This window comes from Maniola hyperantus, chromosome 11, assembly GCF_902806685.2.
Source record: "Maniola hyperantus chromosome 11, iAphHyp1.2, whole genome shotgun sequence".
NCBI classification, from domain to species: Eukaryota; Metazoa; Arthropoda; class Insecta; order Lepidoptera; family Nymphalidae; genus Maniola; species Maniola hyperantus.
This window is the reverse complement of record NC_048546.1, coordinates 8,130,397-8,146,839: the sequence shown is the minus strand read 5'-3', so window position 1 is coordinate 8,146,839 and position 16,443 is coordinate 8,130,397. Positions and strand designations below refer to the sequence as shown.

General features: G+C 37.7%; 2 protein-coding genes across 4 annotated transcripts in view; one reads left to right on the top strand and one right to left on the bottom strand.

The window, feature by feature from the left end:
• Positions 1-682: 682 nt before the first annotated feature.
• RpL18A (ribosomal protein L18A) lies at positions 683-5,170 on the top strand. The gene is made up of 4 exons (XM_034973298.2): positions 683-809; positions 2,354-2,530; positions 3,760-3,939; positions 4,977-5,170. The coding sequence occupies exons 1-4, from the start codon at positions 792-794 to the stop codon at positions 5,133-5,135; spliced, it is 534 nt and encodes a 177-aa protein (XP_034829189.1). The 5' UTR covers positions 683-791; the 3' UTR covers positions 5,136-5,170.
• Positions 5,171-7,670: 2,500 nt separating this feature from the next.
• The window catches only part of Dcr-2 (Endoribonuclease Dcr-2), a 49,904-nt gene continuing 41,131 nt past the window's right edge, over positions 7,671-16,443 (bottom strand). For all 3 annotated transcript variants that reach the window (XM_034973290.2, XM_069501706.1, XM_069501707.1), the window contains 7 exons: positions 14,842-15,033; positions 14,059-14,163; positions 13,011-13,166; positions 12,060-12,271; positions 11,283-11,436; positions 10,708-10,892; positions 7,671-10,567 (listed from right to left, as the gene is read on the bottom strand). In XM_034973290.2, coding sequence (XP_034829181.1) covers positions 10,411-10,567; positions 10,708-10,892; positions 11,283-11,436; positions 12,060-12,271; positions 13,011-13,166; positions 14,059-14,163; positions 14,842-15,033 — 1,161 coding nt within the window. In that variant the 3' untranslated portion in view covers positions 7,671-10,410. The remainder of the gene's footprint in view (positions 10,568-10,707; positions 10,893-11,282; positions 11,437-12,059; positions 12,272-13,010; positions 13,167-14,058; positions 14,164-14,841; positions 15,034-16,443) is intronic.

Genomic DNA, 16,443 nt, shown 5'->3' with positions numbered 1-16,443 from the left:
GCATTCTTGTAAAAATGCACAAATTTACAAGAGAAACGCTTGTAATACAAGACTTGTAACGTTTGATAAACAGGGCACTGGTATTTCTAATTTAAGTTTATGTATCTACCTTTATTACTCTATCTACGGTAAAAATATAGGTACATACCTACCAGGTATATATACCTACCATCAGCTCGAAACTTCAGTCTAGTGCTGACGTCACTAAAATGGCGGCTACGCGTATTAGCAACTTGTAATCGTAAACTCATATTTGAATGCGGTTACGCACTTATCCGAATCTATGAAAATACGTTCCGAAGTAGTTATAGAACTGTACCTAGCTTACGCACTAGATATCCGATTTCCGTCATCCGTGAGAATTTGTCGGATTCAAATCGGACAATATGACGTAGATATGTCAAAGATGTCCATTGAATTAGCTTGGATCTGGATCGAATTAGTGCGTAAGCAATATCCAAGTCGTCTGGTAGTAGGTATATTCGTATTTTCACGGACTGATGATCGGATGAGTCATGCATAATCCGGCCTTATCTTGAGCACTATCTATAGAGTCTAGACCGAAGCACAGAGTATGGACTGAAAGCAAAATCATGACGTCTGTATGAGATTTAATGATACTAAATCAAGGTGACCTCTCTTGGTGGTTATTTCCGATGTGTAGTCGCCTTTTAAATGATATTTATTATGGCATTGGCAACACGAACAATAGAAACACCATCTTTGCTTTCAAGTTTTCCGTTTCCGCTAGCTTGTCATTGTCAGTTCTTTTTCCAAAAAAATCTCCCAAAATGAAGGCTAAAGGAGAGGTAAGTTTTGAAAATAAAATGGTTTACCGCGACAAATTGTGACGCCACACGCTGAAAGTTAATCCAATAGTTATTGTGCTGCTTAATAAAATAATGAAGTGGTGAAAAATTATACCATAAGATTTGTGTTGTGAAACTCGGTGTGTTCGGTACACGTTGCCACGGCTAAGCAAGCTATAAAAATGTGAATTAAAACGAAGTAAAGATGCTGTGACCATGTAATATATCAAGTAATTTAAAGTATTACCGGATTTCAGTTAACTTTGTATGTAGTGTTATATTGATATTTAAAACAGAAACATAATTTTTAGGTTAGGTCATGTTTGTAATTGCAACACAATGCATGGAGTGGAATGGAATTAAAGATTAACTGTCTCTCCCTATCTGTGTCGTATTTCTCATTGCTGAGGGTCGTGACTCGTACCATTATGCATGCACTGGTGGGAACTTTTTGTGTGTGGACAGTGGGCTCCCAGATCCTTCTGCATTCGACTTAGACTACGTGACTGAGGTTTAACAAATCGTTAAACCTATATTAATGTCAGTAATGAATTATAATACAATTTTAATGACAAAAGTTATGCAGCAGCAACTGACTGAGCTTTCAGTTGCCCACAAGATATTAAGTTGTTACATTGATAATATTAATTCTATTATAATAAGTAACATATAATAAACATATCTTTTTATGATGTGAAAAGTGCAACAGCTGAGTTTCTTGCTGTCTCATCTCAATAGAATCTGTTTTCGAACTAGTGATATATTCACAGACGTAGCATAAGAGAGATCCTACATGTGTTTCAATTTAAATCATAATAATAATATTATAAATGCGAAAGTGTTGTTTGTCTTTCAATCACTTTGCAATGGAGCAACAGATCTGCGTGATTCTGTGCATGGATATAGTTAAGGACCTGGAGAGTTACATAAGCTATTTTATATCCCAGAAAATCAAGTTTCCTCACGATTTGAAATCCACGGACAAAGTTGCAGGCATCTGCTAGTTTTTAATAACTGGGGCTGATACTGGAAAGGGAACCAAAAATGTACCTGGTTGCTAAGTGTGAAGAAGAAACCCAAAGACTAGAGGAAAATGAGTGTACATAGTTGTTAAAATTGAAAGAAAAACAAACGATCTGTCCATCCAGTAACCGAGTTAAGCCAATATCGCTTTTTTTATTGATAACTAGCTGCTGCCCGCGACTTTTAGATTTGCGTGGATTTAGGTTTTTAAAAATCTCATGGGAACTCTTTGATTTTCTGGGATAAAAAGTAGCCTATGTTACTCTCCGTCCTTTCAACTAAATATATGCCAACAATCAAGTCGATTGGTTGCTTAGGGTGTGAAAGAAAGACAAACAAACAGACACTCTTTCGCATTTATATTAAGTATAGATAATACATTCACTTATCCAGCATAAAGATGATCATTATTCATTAATAATGTATTATTCAATTAGGTACATAATGCTCCCATGTTTCTGGGCAACACTGCACTTGCACTGCCATCAGTTATAATGACTGAATATTGTTTCTTGTTGCAGTTGAAGGAGTATGAGGTGATCGGGCGCAAGCTCCCCTCAGACAAAGAGGAGAAGCCACCTCTATACAAAATGAGGATCTTCTCTCCGGATCCCATAGTTGCTAAGTCCCGCTTTTGGTACTTCTTACGGCAACTGAAGAAGTTCAAGAAGACCACTGGTGAAATTGTATCTATTAAGGTTTGTTCTTTACATTTTAATTTAATATAATTATTTTATAACAACTCTTATTAGTTAGCAAGATAAGTTAAACACCAGCTAACTTTATTCACAGTTTAAAAAAAATGGTGAGTAAACATTACAAGCAGGCGGGTCACCTGATGTTAAGTGATTACCGCCACCCATGAACATTTGCAGTACCAGAGGAACTATCAATGAGTTGCCGGCCTTTCAGGAATTTGTTGGTCCGCCCCTTGAATAACCCCATTACATTAATTTATAGTGCCTGTAAATTTTGCTAGTTATGCAACGGAAGCTATGCAGTTAACCATAGAATTAAAAACTCATAATTTTCCAGGATTTCAATACAATAGAAACTTACTATTATGCGAACCTTTCTGATGGCTTTTTAACAGTTGCAAGGGTGAAAAAATAATATTTTTTGTTAGTTATATATATGTTGGATGTAACTAATTTTAGCTGTACCTAGAGCCTAATATAATTATAGCTATAAGTCCCGCAAATTGCTACTGCGCTGGAACTATGTATCTTATGTGATACATATTTAGGATGCAAGATTTACTTAAAGGAGTATGCCCATGGACAGTACTCTCATAAGAAGCATTCTACCTTAAATTTTTTATTTATTTATTAAAGCTAAAATAAAAACATAATTTCTCAATAATTTTCATGAATTAGGAGTTTCATAAATGTTTAGGATTAAAACATCTGAAACTGACTATTTATTAAGTCTATAAAGACCCTTTTTTACTTTCTAGCTGAACCTAACCTCATAATATTGACATTTTTTATGGTTAATATTTCTGAAAATCGGAAACAGTTTTCGTAAATTTTTTCTACAAATATTCTGATGATGTCATTGAACTGATAGAATTTGATGGTGATACAAAAATCTTGAAGACTACATTTGTTCATACTTGAATAGGCATTGTCTTTTGACCAACTTCTGCTGCTACGATTTTTTTCTTTTGATACAATTAAATGATCCTTACATGAAACTGAGTCGATCTGTATTTAAAAAAATTAGTCATTTTTATTGATTTTTGTGGACAAAAAATGACTACCTATGCCAATTTTTTTTCAAAAAAGACCTAGTTTCCTAAGACAGTTTCTCTGTAGTATCTCTTATGGTTTTGAATTTCCCCATACTGTCAGAGTTAAAAAAGCACACTGTATGATAAATATTTAATATGCAAATAGTCACTAAGCAATAACAATGTATATTACAGGAAATTCCTGAAAAGAGCCCAGTCAAGATCAAGAACTTCGGCATCTGGCTGCGCTACGAGTCGCGCTCGGGCGTGCACAACATGTACCGCGAGTACCGCGACCTGAGCGTGGGCGGCGCCGTCACGCAGTGCTATCGCGACATGGGCGCCAGGCACAGGGCGCGCGCGCACTCCATACAGGTTTCTATAAATAAATTAATACAAATAAATGTTACCTGTGGAAGTATCTACAAAAGAGACCTATGTCCAGCAGCGGATATCTATTGGTTCATAATTTAATTTAATTCATTTATTTTTATGGAACAATCAGTAATAATTACATGGATACTTAATAATAATAATAATAATAAATACACTTTATTTGCACAACCACAAGAAGAATAGTTAGTAGTTAATTACATGAATGGATATTACATTTAAACATTTAAACCTAAATTAGCACTTATTACAAAATTATGTCTACAACTAAATAATTGGGTGTTATAGTAATGATGATGATTTCCAAATACTAGTACAGTACGCGGCAGAAAATAATGTACATCGACCTCTAGAAGGAGATAGCGGATTTGTAGAGCGTTGTCTCTGTCGTTGAGACCGACAAAACGTCATATAGGTACGAGTGACAGAGACAACGCTCTACAAAGCCGAAATGTCATTCTAGAGGCCGATGTACATTACTTTCTGCCGCGTACTGTACCACTCTTGATTTTTGTAAACAAGCCAGCTTAGATCATTACACTTAACAATACAAACAAATGAATGGTCTGCAAAATAAAATAAATCTTGGTGTTCCCGTCTGTCCACCTAGCTAGCTTTTCAGTCAACCCGTTTAATCGATTTTAACGAAATTTGGTACACATCCCGAGGAAGGAGTAGAGATATAGAGTATTTTTTTTCTTTTACAAATCCATACTAATATTATAAATGCGAAAGTGTGTCTGTCTGTCTGTCTGTCCGCTAGCTTTTCATGGCTCAAATTTGGTACAGAGATAGCTTGCATCCCGAGGAAGGACATAGTCTACTTTTTATCCCGGAAAGTTTCCACAGGAATTTAAAAACCTAAATCCACGCGTACAAAGTCGCAGGCATCAGCTAGCAGTTCATAAATAATACAGGTTTTAGGCGTGGCTGCTTTTTTGAAAAAAAGAAAAAGAAAATGGCGAACATGTAGGCACGACAGGCTCCATACTAAAATATTCAAACCCCTTTAATTCCAGATCATCAAAGTGGAGATAATCAAGGCAGCCGCGTGCCGCCGGCCGCAGGTGAAGCAGTTCCACAACAGCGGCATCAAGTTCCCGCTGCCCAAGCGCGTGCACCACTACAAGCGCCTCAACACCTTCGCCTACAAGAGGCCCAGCACATACTTCTTGTAATTTATATGTTAAGCGCAATAAAAAACACATAAAAATTGATGTATTTTACTTTGATGCCGGCTCCACACGTTGGCCCTAACGCTGGCCCCATCACGTAGTCCGATCATTCATACTTTTTTTGTTAGAAAGGGGATATTTGATAGATTGTCTCGTAAATATAGGTCATCGGTTATGTAGTTAAGACCTCAGAATCCTCAGCTGGTATTAGTTCCAAATAACTTGAAACCCGGAATGTACAGGAACCTTTGAACGTACAGCTCGGCTTAAGGCAATATCGAACTTATCTAGGCATAGATGAATAGATCTGTGATCACAGTATCGTACCGGAACGCTAAATTGCTTGGCGGCATGGCTTTGCCGGTAGGGTGGTAACCACGGCCGAAACCAGACCAAGGAAATTAGAAATTATAAAATTCGTAATGCGCCAGGGAGATCGCCAAAATTAGAATGACTACCTACACACACTACCAAGCAACAACTAGGTATAGTACGCGACAGGTCAAGATGGCAATCAGGGTATGAGGCGGGAGGACCATCCGCAAATGCGAAACATTCTCATTAATTCAGACATACGTATTACGTATCCGCGGATATGAACTAATAATCCGCTTCTGCGGATATCAAAATATTGGCATCCGAAACAACCCTAGTACAAGTCCCGCAAATTGCTATTGTGTTGGAATCATGTCTCAACATCGAAATGACGTCATTTGCGTCATAGCTCGAAAGCTCAGTCTAGGGCTGACGTCACTAACATGACGGCCACGCGTATTAGCAATTTGCGGGACTTATACGGACTGCACACATGTGTATCGTTAAATGATTGCTTGTTCTTTATCGAGGATGTTAGGTACTTCAATTCCAGTCAAGAAGGTGCTGCTGTATTTGGCGGCCACAGGATTTGACAAGGACAACACAATAGATCGGAGACGGTCGCAGTGATACAGGGATATAAAGGACCTGCATAGCCCCAAAGAAGAAGAACGGTAGTGCTGGTCGGGTACCGGCCGCTAAATATGAACCTTAATGTCTCCGTCTCCGACAAACTGTATCAAGTACAGGCTACCTACCTAGTAGGTATAGTCCGTGACAGGTTGAGATGGGAATCGGGATGAAGCGGGGGAACGCCCCGCACGTCACCCGCGCGCTCGCCCTTTCCAGTGTACACTTTACTCTATGGCTTATCCGCACCGGATTAGCGCGGGGGCTGTGCGGGTGTGAGGGGCGTTCCCTCCACGATTGCCATTTCAATCTCCTGTCGAGTACCTATTTATATCTATATCAAAAATAGGTACCTGTCTATAACTACTATAAAATTAATGAATAAATAAATAAAACAACCGTGATATATAAAACATAGCCGTTTTAATTTCATTTTTATTTTATATAAATATAATAATATTAAATGTCGATTTACAGGGACCCTGAGATACAGGTTTTGCAAACTTACTTCAGGGTCCCTGGCACTATTTTAAAAAGACCTTTTAAAACAAATAAATCATTTCATTCATTCATTTCATTTCATTCATTTAATATTTTAACTATTAACTAGTCAAAATATTATACAACATTCAAATATTTGACTAAATGTAAAAGTACGTAGGTAATGATAGTTACTAGAATTATTTTATTCAGCTCATATCAAAATGTGTTTAATTTATTTATAGTATTTATTTATTTTTAACTCCCCTTTTTACAATACTAGTTTATGAATTGTAGTTTTCTCGAAAGTGACGATTTTTGAGATCATCACTTTCAACCATTCTTCACTTATTAAATTACTATTTTTAAAAAACATTTAAAACATTTTACCAAATACATATACGTGGGAGCTATCGATATTACCAACCTCGCGTTATACAACTACATGGTGCAGTAGCGAAGGTATACCTCGTCATGTATGTAAGACAAGAACGCATTAGAGGATTGACATTGAGTAGTCCTTCTCGAGCGCGCCCTATACAAACAAATTTTGACTATTATTTGAAAGCATTCTATATAAATCTTTGAGGCTGTTTGAAATGAAATATTATAATATTTTTACAGACAGATATTATAATATTGTAATATTTCATATTATATTATAATATTATAATATGAAATATTATAATATTGATACAACATCAACATATTAAATATCGTTTGTATGGAGCGCGCACCAGAGATATTCCTCAGGTTTTTAAACATTTTAGTATGGAAGGCTCCATACTAAAATATTCATACCTATATGTCCGCCATTTTAATTTTATTGTTAAAATAGCGGCCACGCATAAAATCTGAACTATAATCAATAGCTGGCATCAATACAAACAAACAGGTATTTTATGAGACAAAGTGTCGCGTTTCCGAGATATATATACACTGTTGTACTGATGTACACCAGTACAACTTTGGTAGCTTATATCTCGGAAGCGTGAGTAAATAAATGACTTGAGAAATTAAAGACGTGAAAAAGAGTACTGATGCCAGCGCCAGCTATTGATTAATACAGGTTTTATGCGTGTCCACTATTAAAAAAGTAAAAAGTAAAATGGCGGACCATTAGGTAGGCCAAAATATTCAAAGCCCTTTTTTAAAATAAAACCATCGATGTAATAAAACAAATAAATTATTAATAATAGGAATAAAGTCTTTACAATAGTTTAATCTATCAGTCTATCACAACGCATAAAATTAAACTCGTGCAAATTGAGTTTTACTTAATGTGCAGTGAAAGTTACAATTTTTATACTTCTAAATAGTGTGCACATTTTGAGATCTCGCTCGCCACTTTATCTCTATGCGTCAAATGTCATATCAAAAGTACGGTTACTTTTAAATTAAGTAGGTACCTATCTATTAAAAGAGTACTTTTGACATGAGAGTTGTCAGTTGACACATATAGCTAAAATAGCGAGTCAGATCTCAAAATGTATGCATTATAATAAACTAGATGATGCCCACGACTTTGTCCGCGTGGATTTAGGTTTTTAAAAATCTCGCGGGAAAGCTGTGATTTTCAGGGATAAAACGTAGCCTATGTTCGTCTCGAGATACAAGCTATCTCTGTACCAAATTCCGTCAACCGACTAAAATCGTACTTTTGACATGAAATTTGACACAAAGTTAAAATGGCGCGTGATAAGTTAAATTTTACGCGTTATAGGTACATAGTTGACACATCGAGCAAATATGGAGAGTATTTTCTAAGGCTCTTTTGGCACTTGAATGACATTGACAAGGGGCGCGTAGTTGTAGAACAAAGGCTGCCAGCAAATAAAATCTCAATTTTACCGAATACATTGAACATGTCAATGTCGAAAATCGAGCAAGTTTTATCTAATTTTAACTAAATGAGAAATTGGGAAAGCCATCCCTGTTTCCAAATCGAGAAAGAATGATAAAACTTATCATGTTTACCTGCTCAAACACTATATTTACCTCGTTCTAAATTATAGCTATAAGGTGCAGATACATTTTATGCTTTATAATAATATAGTGTCAGGATATATCGTGATGTTATGTATGTATATGGAGTGGGTCTGATATTTAACAAAAACAGTGAATTTCAGATTTTTTGTACTTAGCAACACCGCATATACGGGGACAGCGTGACACTTCACAAGATGACGGCGTTAGTTCCGATTTTGGCCACGCGCCTAAAGAGCCTTGTCGCACTGTATATAAAAAGGATTTTGACATTACAGAGATAGCTTGTATTCCGGGCCCAAACATTAATTTACTTTTTGTCCTGGAAAATCAAAGTTTCCCCAGGATTTTTAAAAACCTAAATTCACGCGAGCGAAGGCGCGGATGAAAATAATATAATTAGGTTCCTAAACAAAACGAACATTTATTTTGAAAGGAAAGTGAAGTAGAAATAGAGGCTTTCTTAAATTAATTGATGTTTAATCAAGAATAAAATAATCATGCCATCATTTTAAAATTGCTTGGATCTCTTAATATTAGATTTTTTCGGAAAAAACAATTTCAAATAAAATAATTTCACACAAAATAGAGCATAACCATTTGCGAGTCAGACTCGCGCACCGAGTAAACGCCGAGTTTACTCTTTTCAAGTTTTTCTCGTAGGTATTTCTATAGATTAAATTGTAAAACTAAGTCTGGGAATCTAAAAACAACAACAGATTTTTATTTATATATTACATAATAATTGAATTTAAATTATTTAATTAATGCGTATTAAAAATTCTCATTCTTCAAGTTTCAAACTTTAATTTGATAAACTGGATATTACTATTATAAATTAAAAAGTTTATCGGCTAAAAAGCACGAATGTACAAAACGAAATTTGCAATTTATTGTGTAAACTGGATAATATTATTCAGTCATTAATAAAAAATTAAAGAATATTTAAATTTATAATAGGTACAAGAGGATCTTGTGTAACTTCCCATACAATACATAAAACCACATACAAATGAGAGAAACAAAAATCTCAGTGGGCGTCACCTATTTCATATAGGTCAGCAATCAGCATGTGCCGTATGAAAAACAAACATGTTTTAAAAAACATTCAAAATTCAATTAGAGAACATAGTTGTCTAAAAACAAACATGTTTTAAAAAACATTCGAAATTCAAGTAGAAAACAGAGTCTGTGATTGGTCGGTGTCTCAAAATGGTTAACGCCCCCGGAATTTTTTGTCTCTGTCATTTATTTGTATGGTATTACGTAACAGAGAGAGTATATCTTTTTCTTAAATATAAAAGGAAAAGGTGACTGACTCACTGACTGACTGATCTATCAACACACAGCTCGAACTACTGGACGGATCGGGCTGAAATTTGGCAAGCAGATAGCTATTATGACGTAGGCATCCGCTAAGAAAGGATTTTTGAAAATTCAACCCCTAAGCGAGTGAAATAGGGGTTTGAAAGTGTAGTCCACGCGGACGAAGTCGCGAGCATAAGCTAATAGAATGTAGTATTTCTATTGGAATTGCTACGTGGCTAAGCCATGAATCTATAACTATATTATATACCTGGATTGCTTACTCGTAATACCTACCTCTACTTAAAGAAAAACCTACTTACTAACAGACTTTAAAAAAGGAGGAGGTTCTCAATTCGTCGGAACCTTATTCTACTTCGACTGCCGAGCGAGAATAAGAGATCGGATCCACCGCGGGTCCGTTCTCTCGCTCTAATTTGATAGTCGAAGTGGGATAGCGATAAATGGGTATTTCCTTCTTCATGGGCAAGGCTTTGCGAAAAATTCGCCACGTGTGACCCGGCTTAGCGGTAATGTGTGATATAGTATTAATTATAGAGTATTAAGCGCTTAAGATTTTGAGAGCTAGCTTGGAGGCGGCTCGTTTCGCTTGCGCCTTGTTTGTGCCCACGCCGAATGCCGTGTGCTGCTTGCCCTCCTTAGTAAACGTGACAGGAATCATCACCTTTGGAACGCCTTTAGTCGTTTCTCTTGCTTCCCTGAAAACAATATTAGCAATACAGGACGGGATTTTGGAAGCAGTATAACGTCTATCACTCTGACGGGCTGCTTGGGGACGCTCATGGTGAAGGCGTGGATCTCTTTGTGCATGATGCGGTACACCACCGACCACACTTACCCAAACTGCGGACAAGCGTGTATGGTTTCCATGAGCACTCTGACGGGCTGCTTGGGGACGCTCATGGTGAAGGCGTGGATCTCTTTGTGCATGATGCGGTACACCACCGACCACACGCGCTGCAGATCGCCGCCGCTGTCCAGGTATATCGCCCCTGCTATAGACTCGAAAATGTCGCTGAGGACCTGCAATGAAAAAACGTATCGAATGTAGAAACTCATTGCTCGAGTGAACTTTTTAAAAATCGGTGAGGGGCTGGGATATTCCAAACTCCCGAAACACGTACTTACCGAAAGATAATGGACCGAAAGAAACTTGAAAAAAACAACGGATTTTAAATTTTAATACAAACTTTCATCCCCTATTTAACCCCCTTAGGCATGGAATTTCCAAAGATCCTTTCTTGTGAGTGCCTATATCATAAAAGAAACCTACTGTCAAGTTTTTAGCTCTAGTGGTTTAGGTTGTGTGTTAATAGATCAGTCAGTCAGAACAAGTATTTTTATTATGTGTATTTTAGATTACAATATAGTCATTGAGATGAGATTCGGAATAGGCCAGCTGAACCCACTCACTTTAGGTACATCAATGTACTGCGCGATGTGGCAGTCCTCCTCGTCGATGAGGTAGAGTACGTCCTCCACGATCTCGTGGCCGCGCTCCTCCTGGTGTTCGACGAAGGTTTTAATCGCGTTCTCCAGTACCGCGTTCATTTGTGTGCAGAGGAATCTGTTAGGATTATAATGTTTTATTGAAATTGGTAACTGTGCTAAACATATTTATCATAATATATAATTTCGTATTTTCCTACTTTTGAATTTGATAAATATTATTACTTTATTATAAACTAGGATGAAAATAATGACGTACGCTGAAAAAAATATTAAAATCCAACAAAACAAAGTTACAGGCATTTTAATTTTGGAGTGGGAGGGTCTTCTATCCCTTTCTCGCAAAACGAAAATTTGTATGAAACCGCACGAAGCTACTATGGCATTAGTAAGGTGTGACGTCAAAATGCTTTATTGCTATCTCTGTCTATTCAGAAATATTTAAATGCTTATAACTTTTTTGTTATTTGATCGATTTAATTAGTTTTTTCAGTTTACGTCATTATTTCTATCCTAGTTTATAATAAAGTAATAAAAAAATTGGAGTCAAATACCCAATTCATAATCATGACATACACAAAGACATGTTTCGTAGAGCATTGTCTCTGTCGTTGAGACCGGCAAAACGTTACATATGTATGGGTGACAGAGACAACGCTCTACGAAGCCGAAATGTCTTCCTAAAGGTCGATGTACAATATTTCCTGCCGGCTACTGTACCTCCCTAGCACGTATACTCACTTGTGCAATCCCAACTTGACGACGTAGGAAGCGAACGTGACGTTGTTGACCAGCGCAGACCTCAGGTCCGTCAAGTCGCCGGGGTTCATGTTGGGAGAGTTCTCGTAAATGTGTGACGTAATGAGGAAATCCAAGATGGCGTCGCCGAGGAACTCCAAACGCTCGTACGAGCGAGTGCAGCGGTTCCGTATGTACGAGGCGTGGGACATAGCCTGAAGAGCAATAAACATTGTGTGGATATCAAACCCAAATCGAACAATATAAATATAATAATATGATGACGGACAGACGGACAGATAGATAGACAGCAAAGTGATCCTATGAGGGTTCCTTTTTTACTTTTGAGGTACGGAACCCTAAAAAACAAAATGTTACAATATGTAAATATGCAATACATAAGCATCCGCGACAGATTGAGATGGTAATCGTGGTTTGAGGCGGGAGGACGCCCCGCACACCCGCATGTCACCCGCGCTCGCCCGCACCAGGTTAGCGCGAGGGCTTTGCGGGGCGTTCCCTCCCCGCTTGCCATTCAACCTGTCGCGTACTAAACATACTAACACTACCTTATGGGCTGCTAAATGCAAAGCCGACCGTTCCATTAAGAAACTACCTGCAGCCTTGTCATTAGTAAATACGTCAATTGTATAATCTTGATTACCGATTATAATATACCAGCTGATGCCCGCAACTTCAAATGCCCGCAAATGATTTATATTTTCAAAAATTCCAAGGGACCTCTGATTTTTCGGTGTAAAAATAGCATTTGACACTCTCCAAGTCTTCATTTACATTCATATAAAAATCAGGTCAATCCGTTGTTCTGTTGCGGCGTGATTGGAGGACTGGCCAACAAACCGATAAAGCAACAAACAAACATACTTTCGCATTTATAATATGGGTACTGATTATACCTATTAGATTATAACGATGAATGAAATTGAAATATACCTCTAGCAATAAGGCGGGGTCTTTGAATTTGTAGTTGATAATAGTCTCAATGTCGCTACGGCAGTGGTTGAGAAGCCAGTCCACTTCTCCTAGCGAGGTTTTCCCCTCCGTTATCGCTGTGTCCACTTTCTTTTTCAAATATTGTAAGAAATTATCCTAAAACGTAAAAATGAATAAAATTCTTTACATTAATCATCATCTCGACCCATCGTTGGCGCACTGCTAGAAAATGTCTCCTTTCACAAGGAGAAGGGTTTATACCATTTTTTTAAAATAGAGATAGCGAGCAAAGGAGCAGGCGGGTCACCTGATGTTAAGTGATTACCGCCGCCTATGAACATTTGCAGCACCAGAGGAACGCCGATGCATTGCCGGTCTTTCAGGAATTGCCGGTATTTCAGGAATACTCCAATAGCGCCAATAACAAACGTCCCATACCTCTGCTTGGAGTTACTCTACAGATCCGAAATGAGGAGATCCGTAAGAGAACCAGAGTAAATGACATAGCTTAGCGAGTTGTGAAGCTGAAGTGGCAGTGGGCAGGGCACATCGGAAAACTGAACACGCGAGTCGCAGGAAGCCGCTGGATTCAGGCGGCGCAAGACCGTGGCGTTTGGAAGTACAAGAAACCTATGTCCAGTAGTGGACGTCTATCGGTTGATGATGATGACATACCTACATTTGAGAACATTATGAAGAACTCTCAAGCGTGCAGATTTCCTGACGATGTTTCCCTTCACAGTTAAAGCTATTTTTACATCGTTTCGAACATTGTGGAGGCTGTTTTATGTAGAAGCAACAACATGCGACAATGCGGCATGCTACAAATGGAAATATCAGTTTTGCGACCTTAATCAGTATGCAGCAGTTCATTTTATTCCGAGTCAACATCGTGCTGTAGAATTGGAATATTTACGGTAGGATAATCTGCCGATATTTTTTCTACATTTTAAATTATTTTAGCATGCAGCCTTGTGGCATGCCTGAATGTCGGACTGCTCTGGTGTGAATGTGAAACAGTCTTTACAGTTTAAATTTTGAGATTTACCTGTGGCGGCAAAATCCTCATCCATTCCAAAAATCTTACGGCCGATTGGATTCCTCCATCCAGCAAGTAAGTGCCTATTAGTGCCTCCACGCAATCTGCTACAGACTGAGAGAGAAAAATTCATATATTATTTACTCTAATAAATTATGGCAAAATGACAACAGAAATCAGCTTGGGACAATTTTTATTTAAACAAATTTTTCAAGCATTATTTATTTGTTCAAATAGAATATGACAAAATGCCAACAGAAAGAATCAAGTCGGGGGTTTTTGATCTATTTTTTTTCGTTGGTTAGTATTAATTATTTAATTCTAACTTGATACCCCTCCCACGCGTTCCTGAATAAAAGGGTCGTCAAATATATAAACGGAGGGACAACAAAGTGATCATATAAGGGTTCTTTTTTCTTTTTTGCCTGTCCTCAGCCTTCAAACGTTTTGTAGGGTTCCGTACCTCAAAAGGAACCCTTATAGGATAACTTCGTTGTATGTCTGTCCGTCCGTCGTGTCTGTCAAGAAAACCTAGAAGGTACTTGCCGTTGACCTAGAATCATGAAATTTGGCAGGTAGGTAGTTCTTATAGCACAAGTAAAGGAAAAAAACCCTAAAACCGTGAATTTGTGGGATATTAGATGAAAGAGTTTTACCTGTACATTCTAAAAAAAAATTAATTTATTTTTATGCATGTTTTTTATTTATCGAGCAAAATTTCGGATAAACACCCGAGTACGAACCGTCGCGTCGGTGCGCGAGTCTGACTCGCACTTGGCCGATGTTTCTTACCTTATCTGACACAGCTTGATGCCGTACGTAGCACTGCATGGAGTTCTGTGCTTGGCCAAAAGGCTCTTTTTCAGCTCTGTTCTCCCAGTCGTCGAACCGTTGCTGCATGTGCTGCAAGCCGTCACTGGAGAGCACGCCGCTTAGTGCATCTTCGAGTGGGAACTGCATGCCGATCAAGAAAGTTGGCCGTATCTATGAAGAGAAGCACTAAAATTATTTTTATTATCAACTAAATGAGACTCGCGACTTCGTTCGCGTGGATTTAAGTTTTTGAAACTCCGTTACGAATTCGTGGCAAATGCTCATCCACGAATGCCACTTACTCGTGGGGGTTAGATCCGTAATCCGTAACTCTTTTTGTTCCATCACCCTGACCCTAACCGTTTTTACATTATTGAATGTAAGCATTTTTCACAGCCGTTTTCGCATTCATAATGTAAAAACCGTTATAATAAGTGCTTGCACGCAAGCTACGCAAGAATGCACAATACCAATATAAAGTATGCCACTAGCAGATTTTCTTATTTATTATTCGCTTGAATACATACCTTGTATCATGTGTGACTTTTTTTTATTTTCGAACATCTTGTCACTCATATCTTTATGAGCGAATAAAGTTTATTGCACATTAGGGTGAGCCGCACATGCCTCATTTTTTATAGTATATATTTAAACGTAAATTGCTAATGCGCGTGGGCGCCATTTTAGTGACGTCAGCACTAGACTGAAGTTTCGAGCTCATGGTATATTTTTATTTCGGCTGACGGCAAAATGAAGTCATTTAGATGATAAAATCCCGCAAACTATTTTGGACTTACCTTTGCACAAGTTTAAAAAATCTATTAAAAATATGCTCCTGAAAAAAGCATAGTACACAATTGAAGATTATCTAAATGATAAAGAGCGTGGATTTGACCTGCAGCTCGTTCCAGCAACGCACAAGACTGCAAATACTATTTTATCCATGGCATAATCTTGTAGGTCTATATCAAATATTTGAAAAGAGCAACCACCGAGTTTTTTGCTGGTTCTTCTCGGTAGCTAAGGGATTCCGAACCAGTGGTAGATGCATCCGACTATTCGAAAGTACTTGTAAAAGTTTATTTGAATAAAAAAGATTTTTATTTATTTATTTATATTTGTTAATGTTTCGGCATTCCGAACCAGTGGTAAATTAAAACTACCTGACTATTCATAAGTACTTGTAAAAAGTTTACATAAATAAAAAAACATTCTACTCTATTCTATCCTAATGCAAATAAGACGCGTGTGGAACGAATGATGCAGTCAGATGGGCGATCAGTTTACATCGACTCATCCAAAAATAAAAGGAGCAAGAACTCCAGCCACCAAGTTCATCGGCCAAACAACTCGTCGAGTAAACTAGGTCAATCGCAAGTAAAGATAAGGAGCGTATGGCAATTACATTTTTCACAATATAAACAGAGCAAATATGTACTTATATGTGTCCCGCAAATTGCTATTGCGCTGGAACCATGTCTTATTAACATCGATATGACGTCATTTTGACGTCAGCCGAAACACAAATATACCATCAGCTCGAAACTTCAGTCTAGTGCTGACGTCACTAAAATGGCGGCC

Bases quoted from the DNA above. Each gene is read 5' to 3' on its own strand.
- RpL18A (XM_034973298.2), top strand. The intron at 2,531-3,759 runs GTTTGTTCTTTA...TGTATATTACAG, and splicing joins GTGAAATTGTATCTATTAAG to GAAATTCCTGAAAAGAGCCC. The intron at 3,940-4,976 runs GTTTCTATAAAT...CTTTAATTCCAG, and splicing joins CGCGCGCGCACTCCATACAG to ATCATCAAAGTGGAGATAAT.